This window comes from Ciona robusta, chromosome 10 (genome assembly GCF_009617815.1).
Source record: "Ciona robusta chromosome 10, ASM961781v2".
NCBI classification, from domain to species: domain Eukaryota; kingdom Metazoa; phylum Chordata; class Ascidiacea; order Phlebobranchia; family Cionidae; genus Ciona; species Ciona robusta.
The window spans coordinates 4,115,717-4,139,047 of NC_143244.1; the positions used below are offsets into that span (position 1 = coordinate 4,115,717).

General features: G+C 37.3%; 1 protein-coding gene across 2 annotated transcripts; it reads left to right on the forward strand.

Annotated features, from left to right (window-relative positions):
• The first annotated feature begins 2,831 nt into the window (after window positions 1-2,831).
• On the forward strand, window positions 2,832-23,242 carry LOC149729688 (uncharacterized). 2 transcript variants are annotated; one of them, XM_089886775.1, is made up of 10 exons: window positions 2,832-3,981; window positions 4,537-4,630; window positions 9,711-9,807; window positions 10,279-10,495; window positions 12,731-12,785; window positions 13,358-13,519; window positions 16,096-16,197; window positions 17,102-17,173; window positions 19,183-19,319; window positions 21,906-23,242. In XM_089886775.1, the coding sequence occupies exons 1-10, from the start codon at window positions 2,987-2,989 to the stop codon at window positions 22,156-22,158; spliced, it is 2,184 nt and encodes a 727-aa protein (XP_089742901.1). In that variant the 5' UTR covers window positions 2,832-2,986; the 3' UTR covers window positions 22,159-23,242. The 2 variants fall into 2 exon arrangements, with proteins under 2 accessions (XP_089742901.1, XP_089742902.1); XM_089886776.1 differs by having other exon boundaries at window positions 2,833-3,981; window positions 13,358-13,507.
• The last annotated feature ends 89 nt before the right edge of the window (window positions 23,243-23,331 follow it).

Below are 23,331 nucleotides of genomic sequence, written 5' to 3' on the forward strand. Positions count from 1 at the left end.
AAATAAAATCGATTTTTTGCTGATACATTTGTATAAAAGTCTGTCACCTGATTTTATTTGGCGAAATTCGTGAATATCTGATCACCAGGTGTCACAAGGAAGTAACGTCGCTGTGCGCTTTTTTACGTCACGTTTGCGTCGCCCATTTGACGTGGGCTTTTATTCTTGCGTACGTAATCCGCGGTGTTGAGAAGGTATCTCCGTTCACAACAGCAAATTGCACGCGCTACGTTTTGAAGTTTTCTTCGTTTGACGTCATCAGCTGTTGTGTTTAGAATTTAGCACAGGATTGCTGTTGTTGCATGCTTTAATAATAAACTGTTTGGTCAGCGTTACTATACTCGTGATACAGGTATTACTTATAGACTATATAAGTTCATTAAGTGGTGTTGTAGTGGTAGGATTTGTTGATGTAGTAGCGATAGTCGATAGACTCGGAAACATGTTGTGGCAACGCCTTATACTACTTCCAAATTACAATTCGTACGTATAGTGTAAATCCGCGTTACCTTACTTCAACGAAGTGTTTGCATCAGGTTGCTTACGCGTCAAAGTTGAGTTCGTGCCAACTTTGAATGCATAACAACACGCCAATTGCTTCATTTCAAATTCTGACGTTGACGAATGTTTGCAGGAAGTTTGTGTGTGGTAAACCAAGTATATTCTTCTATAGTGGACGTAAAACCATAAGCTACAATGTATAGTGTATAGCATGTTGAAACAATTAATGTTGCCTTTCTGCAAAATTGTACTAAACGAATAAGCTAAAGTTAGGTGGACAATTATGTTATGTTATTTTGTAGCACTAAATATTTAAAACAACATATCAGTTAATGTTAATTTGCCGTCTACCATTGCAGTAACCAATATAGGGTATATTTTTGGTGACTAATTGTGAACAGCATGAGATGTTAATATCTCTGTACTATATTTAGATGATATGTAACATGACAACCTCGGTATAATTGCAGTTGAAATCTAATGAGTGTAAAGTGGCTACGTCAAAATGCAGTCAATATACCAAGTGGTTAAGAAGAGTAGACATGGTCTAATTAGGGGCATTTAAAAACAATATTAAACAGCCATTACCACAATCCTAATGTGGTATGTCCTAACCATAGAAACCTATATCAATAAGAGGCATCCGTACATCCTTATAAAGATACAGCTAGTAAGGTGTAGTTCCTAGTTCTTTATATTTAGTATTGTGGTGTAAGACAGGACAGCTTTTAGCACATAATCTCCAAATACCCTAATTGTGTTTTAAACAGTTAACAAAAGTGTATGGGAGTTTTTGGGATATAGTTTTATTTCTTTGAATGTTCTTTGTTTACTATCAAATAGACAGGGAAAATGGAATAAAAAGGTGTCCCATCTTACCCCAACTCTACTATACTATTATTGAGTATTCTATTTATTGAAGTGAGATCCTATGGTAAAGCATTCCATGTGACTAAGGATTTAGGCTTTAGTCTATTACTGAGTATAAGGCTACTGAATTTATCACAACAGTTTTAGTGTGTTATCAAGGAGAAATGTCAGTGTATATACACATAGTGCTTTCGCATAACTGCCTCTTACTATATACCAGCTATTTTACCCAAATAAATTTGTATATTAGATAAAATAGAATTGTAGTCAAACCCACAGCATATTCAACAATAAGATTCATTGTCAATAAAAGAAAGTAAAAAAATTCACAGCTGTTAAGAGATTGATAATATTTGTTGTTTTTAGTTTCTGTAAACCCTCCTAATCTGTTCCAGTTTGTTGTTATACTGCGTTTTGGTACATACATACATATGAAGAGGAAGCTGCCACACAGTATTTCCTCCCAGGCCACCTATGACAAATACCACGTTTTCTATAGAAGTTTTACATTGAGTTGATACTCTACTAGTTTGAATCACTTTGGGTTGCTGTTGCGGCATGTTTGTGTGACTCAGTTTTTAATGTATTTTATATTTATATATATAAATATGTATTTTTTTAACTAAGTATTTTAAATAGTGTTCTGCAATACCATATTTAGCAGTTTATTGCTAAATAGGTGAGTTATTGCCAAAGGCGTTTTAAATTGTTAATTAAATTGTGTGTTTTGGTTTTAACTAGATAGGTGAAAATCCTGTTTTTCTATAATTTGCGCGTATATAATTTTATACTATGTATAGGCCTATTGACCACAATTGGGTAAAGAAAACTTTTGTTAATTGTCAATCATCTATTTTGTTTGCTATCGTTGCACTAAAATAGGTATAAATGCTGGTTGTTGGTTAAAATCTCCCATTTAAAAAAAGGTATAAAGTGCTTCTTACTGGCAAGGCGAATATAAAAAATAGTCCTTGAACCCTTTACTAATTGTAGTGTAGTAAACTGGTGAATCAGCCATTACACCATCTGTGAATGAGTGAAGTGTTTGTATATTCGCATTGTGTAAATAGTTTAGTTCGGCGTAAGAAAATGGGTATCACATTGCGATTACAGCGGAACAGACCATTTATATTCTTTGCTCAAACAACATTTGACTGCAGTAGTGTAGTACGTAGGTTCTTTATTTGCATTGAGTTCGTCCTTCGTTTGATTTACCTGCGTGATTACGTTACAGAGGTTTTAAAGTAAACAGAAGTTACTTGTGTAATGTTGATACAGGGCTGTAGCTAGTAATGCTACTAAAACACAATAGAATGTTTGATTATTTAGAATGCTTGTGTTTAATTAGGATTTTGAAAATATTTATTTAATAATAATACAATATTACAATGCACTTACGCATGTTTTTTCGACAAGCATACATGCATTAAATCGCAAAACTTTGTAGATTAATTAATGTGGTAAGCCTTATTAATTATTCATTGTGTTTCCAGTGCCTTATGAACCCCAACTATTCTGTAATGCTAGGTTTGGCATGAGTATCAGAAACATTCCTATATAATTGTCTCTAGACTGGCATGCTGAGCTTATAATTTATTCAACTGTATGTCAAAACATGGAGCACCACCGTGGAGTAAATAACACAAACTCCGCTTATCCTGGAAATTTAGGACTGGAAGCACAGTTGGAAAATGCAAAGGTTTCCAACCCACCCAAGACAGCACACTGTTTGCAAAATGGTGGATTTGGTTTGACTGTGTCCTCCAAAAATGAAAATAAAAAAGCGGAAGTTGATAATATTCTAAGAAGGGAGGCGGGCGAGCGTAATGTGACTCTATGCTCTCCTGTCAACACGTCTGATGGTTTGCGTATAACTAAACCAACCAACTGCGTTCACCAATCTAGTGATCAGGTTACGCACACCACTTCTGTGAAATCTGATTCACAGTCTGATAAAGTCACAAGCACTTCTGCGCCAAACCAGACCAGTGAGACCACTACACAGAGTACAGGCTGCAATTGGCGACAGCGGCAAGGCCAGAACAAAACACCAAGGATACCGTCGCTTATTGTGAGCGACACTAGCACAGGTGATTCTTGCTTGGTAGACGAAACTCTAGATTTTAGTCCAACTTGGAGGCACTCATGCGAAGCATCAAGTTTTGACCCAAACCACTGCGCTTCAACTGCGTTCGGGCCGTCAGTATATCAAATTGAGGCAGGAGACAATATTAGCACTTTGCCGGAGCTTGTTTCAGCGGAGCATACACTTCTAAGTCCAAGAAGAAGCTGCGACAGTGCGTACGGCTCCTCCATGGACACAGGATGTCACCAAGATGATGGGAGTACTGCTTCCTCGTTTGGCGAAACGGAGGGTTCCATTGAAATTGAAGCAACTATGTCTTCCCCTGAGACCTCACCCCAGCATAATCCATTAACATTATCAGTGGTTGCTCTTCGGAAGCAAGCAGCCTCCCCCTTTTCATCCTCTTCATCTGCAACATCCGACACCCCAGATCCATTGTTGCCATCCGATGACGGAGGATCAAGTTTAAAAGTGGGCGAAACTTTTGTCCGGAAGTTGTCATCTTCTTCCAATTGCTCATTGAGGTAATTAAACTAATTAGTATTTGAAATCTAAAGTTAGGATGATGTTTTTTGTTTTTTTTTGTGCCATTTCTGTCTTGCTTTGTTTGTGTATGGTGTAAGATATCTGTTGTAAACAATATACTTCCTGTTGCATTCGCAGTTATATTAGCGGCATAGAACTGTTTACATTATGGTTCAGAGTTATTAGTTGCAATACACATGGTCACACGGATACATCCATTAGTCATATTCACACAGTTTACAACTTAACTACTATTTAGTATTTAAACATACTATCCACCCTTTGCATGTGTGTTTTAATTGATTAAGTATTTTTAGAAGTAGGATAGTGTTTTATATTTCCTTTTAAACTAACCATTATTCCAAGTATTCGCTTATTTGGCTAGACACTCTTATGCCCGTTACTCAAACTATTAAAGTTGCAGTGCCCATACAACAGAAATTGCCCCCACTGCTTGATTAACAACAAAATAATGAGCTTGGGCCCCATTATAAAGATTTACTGCCTATTTAAAGTACTTACACACAGCCCAGTAAACTTTATTACCCTCTTAGATCTTCTTTGTCCTTTGAATCAGAAGAGGATTTTGTCAGTGGTGATGAGGGTGCAGTGCAAGGTACAAGAAGAAGACATACCAAGATTAAAGCAGTAAGTGGATACTTGATCATGTATTTCCTTAAGGTTTTTCACACTTGATTAGTCATGTTAATGGCTAAAATTTGTGTGTGTCGATAGTACAATACTCAAAGCTGTTTTATGTTTCATTGTTTGGTACTGGCTGCTAATCACATTCACATATTTCTTTCAAGGTTTTCACACTTGATTAGTCATGTTAATTTTTAGCTATTTGTCTAAAATTTGTGTATCAATATACCAAAAATGGTTTTATATTTCATTGTTTGGTACTATCTGCTCAAATTATTTGTTTTTAGATTTTGTTTTTTTAATACTGAAGATACTTTGTAAAGTTGTGAACTGTTTAACTAGACACTGTAAGCAAACTAAAGTAAAAATGTAAACACAGTGCCCATTACGATGCACAGCTAAATGCTATAACCTTTGTATTGGTTATAGGCCTATAGGTTATCATTACAAAGGGAAGAAATGCAATTAATCCAAATTGCATCCACTTTTAAACCTTTGATCAGTCAGTGGCAGTTTCTTTGCGATTTGATCAATTGTAATATTTGCATGGTCTTACTGGGCTATTTGAACTGCCCTATAATTTATGGCTTTACAGTGCTGTCAAATATTAACTGGAAAATTTCCTAAAGAGTAGTTAGTGGCAGCAATTTTATGTGTGGTTCCCAGTCTAAAAACGGAAAGTTGTTAAACATAGTATACATTGCCCAACCTTTAGAACTGCCGTCTGGAATGTTCAGCATTTTTAGGTCATGCTTTTTCATGCCCAAGCAAGCATGAATTGTTTGTAACCTCAAGGTAAATGCCATAGCCCACCATTAGGTCATGATTATACTATGATTATATATTTTGTTTATTTTGTGTGCTATTTATTCTTTTAATGCGAAAATCGTGTTGAATATATATTATATGTGCCACTGCTGCAATAGAACACTTATGTAGTTATTGTGGTGCATGTTTTTTGCAGTTTAAACTGTACTGTATGTATGGTAATATTGGGGTCACAACATGGCCTTAAAAAGTTTGTACAGCCGGTTCCATTGCATAGGCTAAAACTCATTGACTGCAGGCTTGTGTTTATGTACAGTACAACATAGGATATAAATTCGTCTAATGTATTTTATGGTTGTCGCATGTTGTAGTAACATCGAATGCTGTAAAAGTTATAAGTTCACTAAAGCAGCAGTAGCTTCTATAAGTTCACTAAAGCAGCAGTAGCTTTTATATCCATATATTGGATTAACATTATTTCTCAAAATATCAATTCTAATTTTAGTGTTTACCAATGTCTTACATGCATCGTGCATAGGTGCCTGTATTTGGTTAAACCAGGGTGCTCATTAGGCCATATGCCTTATTAACTTTAATTGGTGCAGTGTTACTAATTAAGCTGTTAATATGTTTACCTATATGTATTATTCACATGGGTATCATAATTGTTTCCGAGACATATATGCCTACCCATTTTAGGCCCCCTAGACTAGACTTGTAAAATGACTTAAGCAACTTTTCTGTATTAGCAGTTACAAAATTAATTGGGCAAACGAAACTAATGTAAAACAGTATTGTAATAAACCCTGTTCATATGAGATATGAGTCACTTTGATAGCTCCTACTGTTTTATGACAATATAGACTTTATTATTAGTCATTAAAATTATGATATTGGGGCAAAATGTGAGGAGAATAGCAGTATAGTGTGTGCTCACGTCTGTTACTCAGTGCTTACTGCTTTCAGTTCATATTATGATTGTGCCCTCGGGCAATGTTGATTTACGAATGAACAAAACTGAGTCCTTCATGTGAACGAGCAATTCTGTTGCGTTGTTGGTCAGTTGTGGTGTAGGATTTACTGGGTGTTGCAACCCACATAGAGTAGGATGTTAAAGTGAGACCATTAGCATGTAAGGTGTACAGTTAGGAAAATCTTTTATGCAAATAGAAACAGATAAATAGACGTTATATTACAGATGTGCTAAATATTTAAAGGGAAAATTATGAATGTTTACTATAAATTTGAACCAAGAGCTAGAACAGAATATATAAAGGTTATGTTTTGTGTAACCTTATGTGTGTAATGCAGTAATGCACCGTGTATTTGTATAATATCATTGTGAGTGGTGTATGAAAACACCCAGTGTCTCTTTATACATAAGTGCTATTCTCTGTATAGGTTCTTGTATAGTAGTGCTCTTAATGGAGGTCTACCCTCAAGCCATGTAGGATAGTTACCTAAACAAAGCAGCAATTTATAACTTGCGTCATTCAACCTTTGAATCGTGGCCATTAATGGGACGGCAGTCGCTGAAGCCAACCTATCTGTTAAGCAACAATTTGTCCATGGTGCCTCTGTCGTTTTTATGCCTCGCATTGGTACGTATTTCGTTCTGTGTATGCTTTATTACCCCTCAGATAGCTGTATATGTATTTTTCGTTGTTGCACATGCTTTTTAGTGTTAAATATGCGTTCGTGTATCAGATCTGCAAAATAACGTGTGCCAAATTTGTGCACGTTTTTATATGCTCGAAATATTTTTTCACGTTTGCAAAATAATTGTATTCCCCGGCTGTCGCATGCCGCTTCCAAACCGCAGAGTGTAATTTACATCTGTGACACACATGCCAATAGCACTCGTTGGAGCTGTCCGGAGACTGACTACTTCCAATTGCGTCTACTCGAGCGGAGCCGATTCATAAGCACTTACGAATGGCTAAAATAAAAAGAAGTACAGTGCGTTTGTTTTTTTTTCTCGAAATTCCGCCGTTGGACAATGGGAGACAGCCCCACGGATACCGTCTTTCAGTTCCGTATGCGCTACCCAACAGTAACACCGGTACAGGGCTGTAAGATTGATTACAACTCGTTTCGCTGGCGCTTGGGTAATAACATATTCTGCAGTCTTGTTCGCTTATCTTTAGGGAGTTGTGAGCAGAATGTCAATACAGTAGTTCAGCTGTTAGAGCGTTTTAAAATAAGTCCTGACTGAATTGGAACAATCGTTTATAGAGTGGGAGTGCCTTCAAGACTGTAAGTGCAAGGAAAGTATTGCAGTTACATTTTAGTTTGCAGAGCTATCTAATAATAGCAACAGCGCAAGCATTGACGTTTAGTTTGTGTACTGACGCAAGTGGCTGGAGATTTGGTAGTCGTTAACCCGAAACTTAGAAGCACTGAGAGTGTTATGCCGTGCGTCTATTCTTAGCTTTCGCAGAAAACGCTTGTGGTATTTTGCCCTCTCTGCTTGTCACTGGGCATCCGTTGATTATTTTTCATGCTTCTACAGTTCCTAAACATCCGCAGCTAGTTTTAAAGTGACAGCCTGTTACTGTTCAAGCACTCAGCCGCCGCTGTGGACTTGCACAGCGGCTACAGGGCTTTAGAAAGCCGTTGGTGACCGCGGTCACATTTCAGTCACCCAACAGCTATGCTTCTACTTGGGCGTAGAATGAACGGAGACTCAAGCTTACAGGTAAAAGGCAGATAGAAGGCTGACTACGGTATTGATGTAATGCGACTAACCATGTGTGTATTTATATAGGTAATTACGTAACGCCTAATAATCTTAGCTGTTAGGAATTTATAATCAAATTGTTCTTAAGGCACTTTATACGACGCATTTTACAAATAACATTGTGTTGAATGTGGATACCCATTCTCTTATCCGCTGGTACGACAAATGTCACCCAGGCATTTCACAGTTTTACCAGCGCCAGCCAAGCGTGAAGACCACTGTCAATCACGAAAACGATTTAAGTTACGGTTTCACTTCACGTCACCTACTACGCTTGCTTCACATTTGCCCTATGTCTGCTGTTTAAGCCAAAGTTTTTCGCATGCCTTTATTAAAATAGTCACGTCTAACCACGTAAAAACTAGACCTTCCAATTTTCGGTTTCCCCACTTCGTTGGAATTTAGTCTGACCGAATTGCTTCTAAATATAAACTCATATTTGCTTACTCGTTTCTTGAAACTGTGAGAACGTATTAATGTGTATTATGGAGTAGTAGTTCGCCTTTTATTGTGTGTCTCGGTTGTAGATCGTTGTACTTGTGCATTTTGTTTTTATTAACAGGTATACATATCATAGTACAAATAGTAAATATATATATAGTAAAACGGGGGAAGATGGGACACCTTTTCATTCCATTTACCCGTCCCATTTCGTAGTAATCAAAAAACATCAATAGACCGTTGTGAATTGTTTAAAACACGATCAGGATACTTGGATATTACGTGCTTAAGGTGTCCCGTATTCCCTCACCCTACTATATGTTATTTTCTTTTCTAAACTCACGGCCTGAGAAGTCTGCTTGTGTCACCGGATGTGCGTAGGAAGGAAATGTGTCCGTTTGTTGCGTAACTATAAGAGATGTGACGCAACAGAGTGGTTGGATGCTTTTGCATCATAGGCGTTTATACAACTCACAAATACACAACACTTGTCTAATGCACATCCTGTCACATCGAAGAATCAATCGGTAAGCTGTAAGTGACGCAAGCAATTACGCATCGCGTTGCTGCTGATCATTCATACACTCTATATAGAACATAGTAGAATCACGATGGAGAATTATGTCGTTTTTACAAGCTCGTATGAATATGCCAAGTTGGTTTATTTTTGAAACCATTTCCGCCTTCTGTTTGACTAACAGCACGTCTACGAATCATGTCTCTTATACTATTTTCCCACTTAAATCCAACCCAAATTACTTTGAACTGAAAAGTATGCGAATCTCAAAAAAAGTTCGTGCTCGTAAATTTTCATAAAATCCGACCACGTTTTAGGTTTGGAAATATTTTATATCGTTGTACCCCAAAACAGCGGTGTGTTGATGAAATCTAACACAAACAGAGATGGTATTTTAGTCTGCCACTGCTGACGCGCAAATTAGATCGTGTTGATGACTGTAGATAACTCCCCGACGCCGCAAAATTGCGAATAAAAATATCTTAAAAGTTGACTCCCGCCTATCCGGCCGCTTTTGTTGCTAGGCAGGTTCTGTTGGGGAACAGGCTTTTGGTTTCTTTACAGCTTTGTTGTTGTTTATGCGAGAGCGAGTCTAAACTATAATGTCTCGTTTTCAGCAAAACTCTTGGAGCAAGATACGGATGGTGATATGGTCACCGTTTATGCAGTCATTCAAAAAGAAATACCCCTGGGTACAACTGGCGGGTCATGCAGGTACGTGAGAATAAGTTTCTTTATGTTTAAACTTGGAATGCTTGGAATATAATATACATTTTTTGTTATTTTTATAACTTAATTTTGCTTCTATGTAGTAGGGTGGGGAAAGATGGGACATCAATTCATTCTATTTTCTTGTCTCATTTGGTAGTAAACATAGAACATTCAAAGTATTGTACTGTATTCTTACGACTTTCATAGACCGTTGTTAATTGTTAAAAACGTGATCAGCATATTTAAATAGTATGTGCAAAAGCAAAAGGTGCCCCATATCCCCCCATCATAAAATATATGTAGCACAGGCAGGGTCTATATTTAGAAGTCGACCGAACGAAGCAAAGATTACCCCCGCTTCACACGTTTTTTCTCGCTTCCAAACGGAATACGTATAGCTTCGACCGCGATTGGCTTATTTACCCGCAGTCTTCCTGCATCAAACAGCCTCTCAAGTTCACCCCATATTCTCAGGAAATTTCCAACCGGGCGAGGAAGGCTGCATCCTCAAGCGCTACGTCGAGCGAGAAGCAAACTGCTTAAAAGGAATGGGCGCCGACCTAACTCTGCAAAACTTCGCACCCTCGTTCCATGGCATCGTGGAAAACAACGGGGAGAAATTCACTCAGATGGAAGATCTTTTACTCCCCTTTGACGCTCCTTCACTTATGGATTGTAAGATGGGTATCAGGTGGGTCCCTCCAACTCTAATATACGTATAGCTAAAAAATGAATTAGAACTCCCCCCCCCCTAAAGTTTTCCAGCCACGCGTCGTTTCACCGGCGTATCCCTGTATAAAGCGGTTTTTGCCTTAAGTGAGCGACCATTTGACCTTTCTCCATGCGTACGTGATGTTTTCGTGCGCTTTGAGATCACTGAAGGTTTGTGGTCTCATCCACTTTCCTCGCATCCGATTTTAGCGGGAAGTGTATCCGATTTAATATCAAGCTCCGTATTTGACCAGGGAGCAGGAGGCCAGAGGTTCTGATGCGTTCATTGTAGATTGTAGAGCATATGTAGTTTAACGTTGCGATATCAACGGTATCAATATATCAATATATATATTAATGTACGTGTTGTGGTATTGTGATTTCCTTAATCTTATAAGATAGTAATGTGGGAAAAGATGGGACACCTTTTCGTTCTATTTTCTCATTCCATTTGGTAGAAAAAAAAAGAACATTTGAAGAAATATAAAACCATATTTTACGACTTCCATAGACCGTTGTTAAATGTTTAAAAAAACATCAGAATATTTGGATATTATGTGCTAAAGGTGTCCCGTCCTCCCCCACCCTACTATACTTAACATTTTATTGCCCATCGCATATCTATAGCAAAAAAAAAGCACATATACTGTGCTATTTATGTTTTACGTCCGATAAAGTTTAATTACCGCGTCATGCCTTATCATTTGGTCAAAAAACGTCACCTACAATCATTTTACCGCTGTACAGCTACGCAAACTGACTCTGGCATCGCTTTAAAGAAAGCTTTGCCTTTGTACGGCCACACTATACGATTCTAATTATACATTGATTAATCATGCCAAAGGGCAATCGCCGTTCATGCCAGCGTGCCGCAATACTCTTTGTGATTCCCATACTGACATAAGTTCAAAACTGAGAATAGTAAGTTCACCTCGTCAGTGGTTACAGTTACCGCGGTTCATATAACCGCATATCCATTGGCCATTGCGATCAGCGCCGAAGAAAAGGTCGCGCTACCATAGGGGATCGGCTTAATCATTACGTTTTTTTCTTTGATAATACCCGTGCGACTAGGTTTGAAACACAGTTCAAATTACAAAGGGCGCAATAACAGATGGTTCATTAACAACCTTGTTTCAACCTTAAATGCGACGGCGCCTTGGGAAATATACGGCGTTCACTTCCCCAAAACCTGTCTTGAACCTGTCGTTTTTCCGTTACCCTTTTGACAGAATATGTACCTTCAAAATTTAAAAAATCGACCGTTATATGGTCGAATACACACGCTACAAGGCTACATAAACCGTAGTGTCACATGAGTTTAATCCGTTTAATTGATTTTAATAATAGCCCTATACGGCCTATACAATATATGCGTGCGTCGCCAGAAGCCTTGTGTAGTTGGTATAAGCATAACATCCGATGTAACGTGTGTGGAGGTATCTATGCCAAATACAAACACATTGCCTCGGCTTTTGTACCACGCACAGTGTTATAACATAAGTCATAAGGCTGATACAGTTATAATGCTACTTGCTTTTGAAAAATTTGGGCCGGACATTTTCGTTAACAGCCCCTACCCCAAAGTTTATTTTCAAAACTTAAGACACATTTCCACAATAGCCAAACGTCTGCTGTCACTCGCCTTAAATGTTAATCGGTACTTCACATTCAAATGGAAGCCACTTTGCCAAACAAACATAACGGGCTATACTCGTCTGTCTTATAAAAGTCACGGGCCGCTGGCATAGGGCGTCGTAGTTTAAATCTATACCCTTTAATTTAGAATAGCAGTTAAACACGTAAAACCGCATCTGCGTAACGAAATTCCTATCCTATATTGCCAAAAACAGACTAAATGCGATTATGGTGTATTTTGGGTATATGTTTACCTTACGTATATAACAACGGTTTTAGCGACGTCTGTCATTTTAATCTGTGGCCAAACAATAAATTGGTAGCCTTAAATGATCCACACATTCAGCAATATTTTGGTTAAAAATGGTACAAAAATGCGTGTCTGACACTTTATTGCGATGCGGTGTCGCAAAGTTGGGCACCGGTCGCATAAACTACTTAAATGCGCATTTCCTAGTGTTGGGTTAATGGGCTAAATCTGGCATAAATTCTAGGTCCTTGACAAGGACGTCACCCATAAAAAATAGAACAGAATTATGTTTTTTTTAACGGTTCTAACCATTTGTATTATATTCAGGACGTACTTGGAGGACGAGTTGATTAAAGCGAAAGTAAAGCCACAACTCCGAAACGTAAGTTGTAATTCATTATTACGTCATACAACTTCAATCAACTGACATCTTGCGTGTCGAACCGACGTCACGCATCAGACGTAACATTGGTATCGGCCCAAGATGTCATCAGTTCATACAGTGTAAAGCATTAATTAATCGGTTCTAGCTGTAGGCATGTAGCCGCTTAATTGAAACCAAAATACGTACTTTGAGTGAAAGAAGCTATTAATGACCCACAATTAACAAGTGGTTCAGTAATTACTCATACAGAGTTCTTATTGCTTTTGATTCCCTATTTACCGGACTCTAATGGCTCTCTGCATTTATTTGCCTGCTCACCACATCGAGTTTCGAACATGTACATCTTAGTCCTATAGTTATATCACTACTAAGTGTTGGCGTAGTGGGCTTAATTTGACCCATAATTCCAGATCCACTGGCGTACCTCGTCATAAGGCTGTAACTACAGAATGAGATCAAAAACTAAATTTCGAAAAAAAAATCATTATTTTGCGCACTCATTTTCAAAAACTGTTAAACCGACGTGATTGGCTTATACATTTCCAACCCTAAATCTGATTGGTTCACAGGACATGTACCTGAAGATGACAGAAATCTCCCCTGACGAACCGACAGCCGAGGAACGGGAACTAAAAGCGGTGACGAAACCAAGGTATATGCAATGGAGAGAACAAGTTAGTTCAACTTCAAACCTTGGCTTCAGGATCGAAGGAATAAAGGTTAGTGATCAGGTGTGTAAAAAAATATAGGTTGTTGTGACTTGTGGTATTAGTCTGTAAAAATTACTGACGGTAATAGTAAAGTATGGTGGGGGAAGATGGGACACATTTTTATTCTGTTTTTTCGCCTCGTTTGGCAGTAAACAAAGAACATTGAAAGCATTATAAAACCGTACTCTCACGACTTCAATAGACCGTTGTTAATTGTTTAAAACACGATATGTGCTGAAGGTGTCCCATCCTCCCCCACCCTACTATATGAACATTGATCCAAAATTCCAAACCATTGTAAAGTTGAGTTTGTGTGTGGTACTTAGGTATTCTGGTTGCAAATTTTAAAAAATATATAAGTCGATTGTTATTAGTCTGGAAATTGCATATACGGTAATAATAAATACATAGGTCCAATTCATTCTAAAGTTTTGATTTGTGTATGGTACTCATGTATTTAGGTAGACATTTATATAGAACTATATTAAAAGTGCACGTATATGTAATATGCTCGTTTAATGCGCGTCTGGTTGACCTACCAAACGTTTAAATGTGCTAAATGTGATTTTTTTAGTGAAAAGGTTCAATGGCGATTTTTTTGCTATTCCTCCATTTGCGACGTGTGTGAATTGTATCCTTTGTGTGGGGTCGGCAGAATTGAGTGTTATGTATTTTCGAACAAAACGTTTCTTCATTAGCTGTTCAAACAACCATATTCAAGCCTAAATGTCCGCATTTGTATTACAGCGCGTGTCATTCAATGTTTATATATCTATTATCTGAACATTTGTAGTTTGTTCTAATTTAGGCCGTGTGTATTTACCAAATTATGTTTGTGTAACGGTTCTTACAATTTAGACGTGTTGTTTACTTTTACAATTACGGCGACAAAATACTAAAAGCCAATCGTCCTGCTACAAAGCTGTCGTTAAATGCCACATACGTTGTAAGTATTGTTAAAATAGGATTTGCGATTTTGAAAGTGTTTACTGAGTTATGGAATTCAACGTGCTTCACTTCCATTGTTCTCAGCCATTTGTGTACGCGGATAGTAATGTTTGATTTCGAATTGTCGCTTATTAAATTCGGGAGCCGCTATTTTAGACTGCAGTGTTGCCAGTTAATTTATCCCCCTCAGAATTATATAATTCCAAAAACACTTGATTTTTAGAGTAATAAAACATGTTTTATTTCCGCAAAAAAATATCTGGCATCACTGGCACTGTGAGCGGTCTTCTTATATTGGATATATTTTACCACTAACCGTTTGGGTCAGACGGGTTCTACTTGGTTATGTATTATGACGTCATATTTAATGAATCATGTGCGTGACGTGTACATTTGTTGACGTCAATCTCAAAAATTCGTAAGACGAAAAATCACCAAAAAATTTCAAGACAACGAATCACGTTTTAAATATTATGACACACACTTTCCCCCAAAAATAAAAGTCGTTTTAAATTACAGCTTTCCGATCCCTGTAAATATGACAGTAAATCGGTAATGGGCCCTTGGTCGAGGTGCTACGTTTCCATTCTAAAGAAAGCGGCATATTAAATGACTGTATGCTTAGTGTCGACTGCGCGCCGTACGTCCTATTGTACGCTGTTCGTTAAGCACACAACAACGGGCACGCCACGTCACATTTAAGTTCCTGTTTGAACAGCAACACCACCACCCGTTGTGCAAATAAAACGCTGGGCCTTGAATATAAATATCATTGTATTGCATTATATAACTAGGACAGTTATTCATCCGAATTTATAACTTTAACGAAATTTGCACTCCCCGAAACATGTGTTATTTTAGCTATAGTGTGTTTTTACGCTTATTTGGTCAGGGATAGTGTGACTTTAAGGCCTATTTTTTTCTAAGAGACGTGTTTTTAATTGAGTTCATTTTTACTCATAGTGTTTTTACGCTTTTTTGGCGTCAGAGATACTGTGATTTTTAGGCCTATTTTTTCCAAGAGACGTGTTTTTAATATTGTGGTGCGGCTAATAAAACTACAATTCATGCCGTACTTTTAAAATGTCGTAACGGGTCACAAATAAATACCACGAAAAGATTTCCCAGTATAGCTAGAATACTAGACAATGCAAATGCACGCCCACAAAATCCACTTTCTTTTCCGTTTGTTCGCTGTCGCAACGACCGTGGCGTCAGTGCACTCATTTTACGAACAGTGTAAACTATCGTACACACGCAACGCACAAATACAGCTGATGAACTAATACCGTGATGCAATATTATTAAATATTGTCAAAGCCATACGATGCGGTTACAAAACCACCTTCTGCGTTGCAACCAGCCTTTGGCGTTATCGCACAATGTTAAAACCATAGAACGTTATCGAGTATCTGCTGTTTACGGACGTATTAATGTCGTGTTTATCGAAAACATGGTGTACCAAGAGCGTTTTTTCATGCCTGATAACATATGCTGAACCATATCACAAATAATTTCAAATTTTCAATATACATGGTGTACCAACATGTTTATTCATGCTTGATAACATATGCTCACCTGTCAGAAATTGTATAACAAATGATCTCCATAGATATCATATTAATTAATGACGTCATTATTTACCGTAGAAAGGGGACAAGGACCCCAGCAAAGATTACAAGCTCACGAAAACGAAAGAACAAGTTGTATGCGCGTTTAAATACTTCATAAACAACAACGTCACTGTGCTGGTAAGTTTCTATGTTGATATTGCAGTTTTATTACTGTTTATATTTATTGTTTATGAAATTAGTGCTTATTTTATTGCTTATGCAGTTTATCAAAACAATGCTTAAAAATATCTAGACTCCGCTTGTTCGGGTAAATTTTATCTGATTTGGGGCTTTTGAGGGTAATGTATAATACTGTGGAGTGAGATGGGACACCTTAAGCACACAATATCCAAATATCCTGATCGTGTTTTAATGAAATAACAACGCTCTTTTAGAGTCGTCAAGGTACGGTTGTGCAAATCTGTAAGCTATTCTGATTATTACCAAATGGAGCGAGAAAATAGAATAAAAACGTGTCCCATTTTACCCCAACCTACTAAAAAATATTTTGTATAAATTATTGGCCCCCTTGGCTTGCCTCTCCTTAGGGCCTAGCCCATATTTAATAGAGTAGAACAGTCTGAAAACCACACATACGCAATCTCGCGTATCATATCAAACCACACGTATGTAAATCTGAGACTAAATTAGATTACTTCAATACGTCTCTGACGTCAAGATTTATATTGTTAACAGTCTTAGGTTGCATATTTCCATATACCTAATTTATATTGTGACTATATGTACCTACGCCAAAAAGAAAGATAGAAATCATATAGTAGAGTGGGGAAAATTGGGACATCTTTTTATTTTGTTGGCTCGTCCCATTTGGTAGTAAACAAATAACATTTAAAGAATTATAAAACCATATTCTCACGACCCCCATAGACCGTCGTTAATTGTTTAAAACGCGATCAGGATATTTAGATAATATGTGCTAAAGGTGTCCCGTCTTTGCCCACCCTATTATATATCTAATAAATAGTGTAGCATACTTGCCCAAATCTAGGCTATTATGACGTCACAATATGCATTATTGCAGGAGAAATACATCGAGAGGTTAATGGACATGCGGGTGGCGTTGGAGGGATCAGATTTCTTTCATCGTCATGAGGTGATCACATTTATTATTCATGATCCGTGATAAATTATTTACAAGTATATCTGTATTCATATGTTTATCAAAAATTCAAAAGCAACGTCATGTACAATGGTATTTCATCAAGTATTTTTTTGATAGGCTGGTGTTAAGCAACTGTCTCTTTTTTATGGCTGGTGTTAAAAAAAAACTTTTAAAAATAGAACGTTTTTGGGGCAGTAAAACAAAATTCTTTAAACAAGTCAAAATGTTGGCAGCAGGCCAACGCGTTTTGGCTAAGGGCGTAAATTTCGCTCCAAGTTAAAAATAGACTATTCTAAACTGTTTACACCGACGTGCAAAGTGCTTACGCGGTGACGTGTTACAAGAATTAAAATACCATCCTTTTTGGGAAAAAACTTTGCAACTATTGGTGTATACGTATTATTTCTTGAGCAATTTCACGTTTTGTAGTAGATTGCGCTAACATACTGGTAATAACATGAGCCCTGGTACAAAAGGTCCCACACCTTAGTTTTGTAATATACGCGTGCATTATATATGTACAGTAGTCACCTTTGTCAGAGGTTACAGTAAATATAGAACCTATTGAATCAGCTGCAGTGATTAAAACCGTCTATTTTCGGCGCTGTTTAATATTTTCTGACAATGTTTCATCGCTTTATAATTCAGTCATTCCAGTACCAGGTAACGCAATGATTTTTGAAAATATTCTAATAGAATTCTGTTATGGTGTGCAAATATAACATACCGTCATTACGGTGTATTGTACTTTGCGTATATGTAGTAATTAACATAGTTTGTAACCATTTCTTAAACCAACGGATTGTATATGTAGTTAGTTTGAAATATTTATAGATTCGTGTAGCTTTAGTGTTAAAGATCATTTTCCCAATCGCTACAATAGTTTATTCCGCCAATAATATAGTAGGGTGAATGGAGATGGGACATATTTTTGGCCCTTTCGTCCCATTTGGTAGTAAACAAAGAACAATCAAAGAATTAGTAGGCTGGGGATAGATGGGACAGCTTTTCATTTTATTTTTTCTCGTCCCATTTTTTTAGTAAACAAAGAACATTCAAAGAATTGTAAAACCGCATCCTGACAACTCCCATAGATCGTTGTTAATTGTTTAAAACACGATCAGAGTATTTCGGATATTATGTGGTAAAGGTATCCCATCTTACCCCACAGTACCATAACATTATCTATCACCACTCTTAAGCTGATGCTCGTATTTTAACTACAATTTGCAATTATATATAGACTTCGCCTAAGGCTTATACAAATGTCGATTTTATTTCACAAAAAAAATCGTTTAATTCTATTCCTATAGTAGGGTGGGGGAAGATGGGACACCTTTTCAATCTATTTTCTCCTCCAATTTGGTAGTAAACAAACATCCAACGATTTTTTATAAAACTTTATCTGCACGGCTCCCACAGATCGGTGTTAATTGTTTAAAACACGATTAGGATATTTGGTTATTATATGTGAAAGGTGTCCCATCTTTCCCCACCCTACTATATACAGTTTCGCCTTTTTTTCCCGAAATTGGTTTAAAAAATAGTTCCATATACGCTAATTCCTGCTTTGACATATTTAGATTTTGAAGAGTCTTTTAAATTGTAGTTCAATGGCTTTAGTTCGACGTATACCCCACTTAAAACACTCAGACATGGCGGTCCCGTCGTGTGAGCCACAGACAGATATCCGTAATATATCGTATAAAAGGCCATGAGAACGACTGTATATGAAGCATCTGCGGTAGCGTGTGTCCTAACCAAGCGAAACTTTTCTTTTTCCAGGTTTAATGGAAAATAAAATAATCAGTTATTTGCATATAACCATTATATTATTTAATGGAACTGTCAGTGGTAACATTTTATCTCTTGCCCAAAAATGTTGCTTTCCAGCTTCCAAATATAGCTCTTTTTTTAAAAAATAAGGGATTTTTTTTTAATAATTTTAGAAAAAAATAATTTACCACAATATGACGTCACTAACGTGAATTGTTACGTAGGTGATCGGGAGCTCCCTGTTATTCGTGCACGATGCTACGGGGTTAGCTAAAGTGTGGATGATCGACTTTGGGAAGACGAGTCGTTTGCCTGAAGGTCAAACACTCGACCATAGAACAGAATGGGTGGAAGGGAACAGGTTGGTACAACGTAATGAATCGAAAGCGTTTGGTCTATTACCAGTGTTTCAAACGCTATCATATGCATATAGCAGGGTGGGTTAAGATGGGACATCTTTCTATTCTATTTTCTTGTCGCATTTGGTAGTAAACAAAGAAGATTTTAAGAATTGTAAAACCGTATCCTTATACGACTCATATAGATCGTTGTTAATTGTTTAAAACACAGGATATTTGTATATTATTTGCTAAATTTGTCCCGTCTTTCCAAATCCTACTAAATTATTTATCTTCGCGTGGCGGTGCAACGACAGTTTTATAAATAATACAGATAATTCCATGCACCTCGGAGCCTTCTCGCTACCACATACACAGTTTGCGGATTCTTGTGTTTCTACTTCATTTTGTATAGACAATTTGGACAACCATAATAAGCGACTACTGGTTAGTAATGTAGCAGCATCGGGTATCGAACTCGGTATCCTTCAATTACCGGGCGAGCTCTCAAACCATTCGACCACTGCGTCAAAACGCACATAATTACCCATGACCTCGTTTAATATATTAGGAACTCGTGTCTAGTGCAGTCACGGCAATAAATGCGGACGTCAGTAGTTGAAATGTCAGTCTATTAAGTAAAGGTCAAGTAAAAGAGTGAATTTAATTACAGCAAGTAGAATTAAGAATAAAACTTAATTTGTTGTATTTCTGTTTGAAACTAAAAGGTTGCCCAAATTTTGTAAAATGCAAAAAGGTAACTGCAAAAAAACAATCACCCCGCAATTAAAAATAACCATATATTTACGTACGGTGGTGACTTTTAAGCGTGTACAAGGTGTATAATAAATTATAGTCTTTATAGCCTCGCAAGATAAATTAAAAATCTTGAATCGCACATTGGCCATTTTTGCAAATCTTATTTGCCCTTCTGTTTTATAAAATTAAAAAATTAAAAATATATATTATAAAAGACAAAAGAATAAAAATGGCGAAACATAATTAAACTGATTACCAAAAAAACGTATTGCTTTGCTTAATTTCTAATGTAATTAAAAACCTTTAAATATTTCATAACTGTATTATATATTGGAATCTAACCTTGTTTCATTATCGTACGTTCATCGTTTTTCATTTTCCGTAATATCAGCACCTGACAGCCAATGTATAATTCATATCTTCATGTGTGTCTAATATGGGCGCTGTTCGGCCAAATCTCGCTACAGTGTTGCCAGTTCTTTTAAAAGTGCTGCCAGTTCTTATATAAAGGTGTTAAAAAAGCAACACTGACATAGTTGCCATTTCGCGCCCAAATAGTTGGATTTTAAGTTCGGTTTACATCATTAATATTTCCATCACGTGTTCACGATAATGATCTAATTTCATATCGTGAAATGTAGGGGTCACGCCCACCGCACGCCCAACACCTCTGTCTTAAATACGTAAAACCGCAATAGATCAAGGCGTGAATTATAATTTATAGAAGGTTGGGGGAGATGGGACACCTTTTCATTCTATTTGCTTGTCCCATTTGGTAGTAAACAAAGAACTATTAAACCATATCCTCACGATTCCTGTAGGCCGTTGTTATAATTGTTTAAAACACGATTGGGATATTTGGATATTATGTGTTAAAGGTGTACCATCTTTCCCCACGCTACCGTATACAAAAAAAACATTTGCTGTACATTTGTTTTTCTCGTTTCGCAATACACGTTTTATGTGTAAAGGCACTATATACTGTTTAATACAAACGATCTGTAGGATTCGCTATTTTTATATAAAAAATTACACTTTACTGTAATTTGACCACACATCGGATTTAAATATATCTTTATTTAGCCTTTTGAACGCATTAGTTTAATGGCATTTAAACCAACACGGTATCTAAACCAGACCGCCGTCGTTTATTTGTCACCTAAATCGCATATCCGAATACGAATCTATAAGATGGCCATCTCCAGCCTCGGATTTAGCAAAGGACTAAAATAAAACGTCAAAAAATCCCAAAATACCAGCTTGAGGTTATGTTATACGGCCATAGGAATAGCAGCGCCCGCGGTGCAGTTTAACAACAAAAATTTGCATCACTTTATTCTATATTTACAATTCTATTTTTTCGGAAGAATTTGCGCCAAAATAGGCTTTGTGACGTCACACACAGTATTTTAACATCATAAACACGCGTTTTTTTGCCCACAAGAATCCCAAAAACAAAATAAGGTATTAATACCTTAAGTTTTTTAACGCCCTATAGGCTGTACTGCTATAGTATTCATAAATTGCGGTCCGTTTCGTCACAGAAATATCTATTTTTAAACCACTCCTTCTATACTGTGGTTACTACCGCGTTGTTAGCGGTTTGAAATCTTGTTTTACCGTATGCGGTGACGCGTTGTCTTATACCGTTGGTTAACCTTAATGGAGGTAGCCTGTTATCTAGCAATCATCATGTAATTATGACGTCGTCGGTGGTATACATTAACAGCGGGCGGTTCATCTGCTGCAATTAAAGTGTTGCATTGCCAGATGAGGTTTTTGTAAAATGTTTTAAATTTTTCTGATTTTCGGTACTTTTTTTATGTTTAATTTTGGTCTTGTTCATTCAGGGAGGACGGCTACCTTTTCGGCATGGACAAAATGATCAACATTATGCAAGAGATTTTAAACGATCTGAGGTCGGATACAAACCATAATGACGTCATCGCAAATGACGTCACGTCCGTTAGCGCGGTGGACACTGCAGCGTCACCCAGCCCGCGCACCGCCCGCAAGATAGCGCTAAAGCGGCAGCTCGCTCAGAGTCTCTCGAGCGAAGAGCCATCTGATGACGTCACGAACTCAAAAGACAGGACGTCGTAGGGAAAGTCCCCGGACCCAACGCACGGTACTAACCCGCCGGCACGGTGGCCGTCCAAACGAAAAGGTACTTCCCCCAGACAGAGAAAGATGTAAGGTCCGCGGTACATGACCGCTTTGTCCTTCCCAAAGCACGGATAGTCCCAGGCGTCCTCCGGAACACTTGTGCGACTTTGAAAGGTGCACATGTTGCCGTACCGATTTATTTTTATACAAAATGTTTCTTTTTCCTACCCCCCTGCACTATATGTAAGTGCCGTTTTAACCAAGCACCCCCGCTCTCACACGTCATAACGCACTATTGTGACGTAGGTCGCCTGCTAAGCTCCACAATTTTCCATGACGTCACCTCAAGATCGTACCCTCTGTCACAGATATATTGCTTAAATCACTTTTTAATGGAATCCAAACGACCGAGCCATTTGGTCGGGTTTTTATCGATAAATTTCTCTATGATGTCACACAGTCCTGTGTTTTAACACAAGACAATGTGTCGCTATTAAAATAATCACTGTATTCCGAAATGGCCGCTTTTTCTAACATGATAATGTTAGAATAGGACCTGGGTATTTGGCAAAGTTTAAGCTCACATTAAATGCTAAATACTGAAATCAAAACTGGCTTACTTTTCAAACTGTAGCGCAGCCACTGTGTTACACGATATCTATGTTCGCCTATAATTCTTAAATCAAGCGGTACCCCGAATAATCATCAAATTTTTCTTCCATATTAAAATAATCAAAAATATGTTTTATTTAAAAAAAGCACAGCGTACCTCGGCTATCGTGGACTAACTGCGTAATCTTCATTTTTTCGTGTTTTTACTGTTTTATTTACAAAAAAATAGTCGACTACTGAAATTTAATACTTTTAATTTTTTATCCCACACATAATCAGTGACCGTGTCGACAATTTTTCCGAAATCTCAAAACTTAAAATGTTTTCAAGCATTCATTTTACATTCCGTGTTTTTTCGTGCGTTTTTCCTTTTTTTCTTACTTTCAGGTAGTCTGCTAGCTTCTTAATATTACTTGTACCGTTATTGTTATACTGTACATTCGTTCCAATACAGTTCGATTCCGAAAAAGCAATTATTGTATAGTCTGCCAAAGTTAGTAGGTTACATATAGGCGTATAGGTCCTTGGGTAAGAGTAAGACACTTAATAGCAATTGCT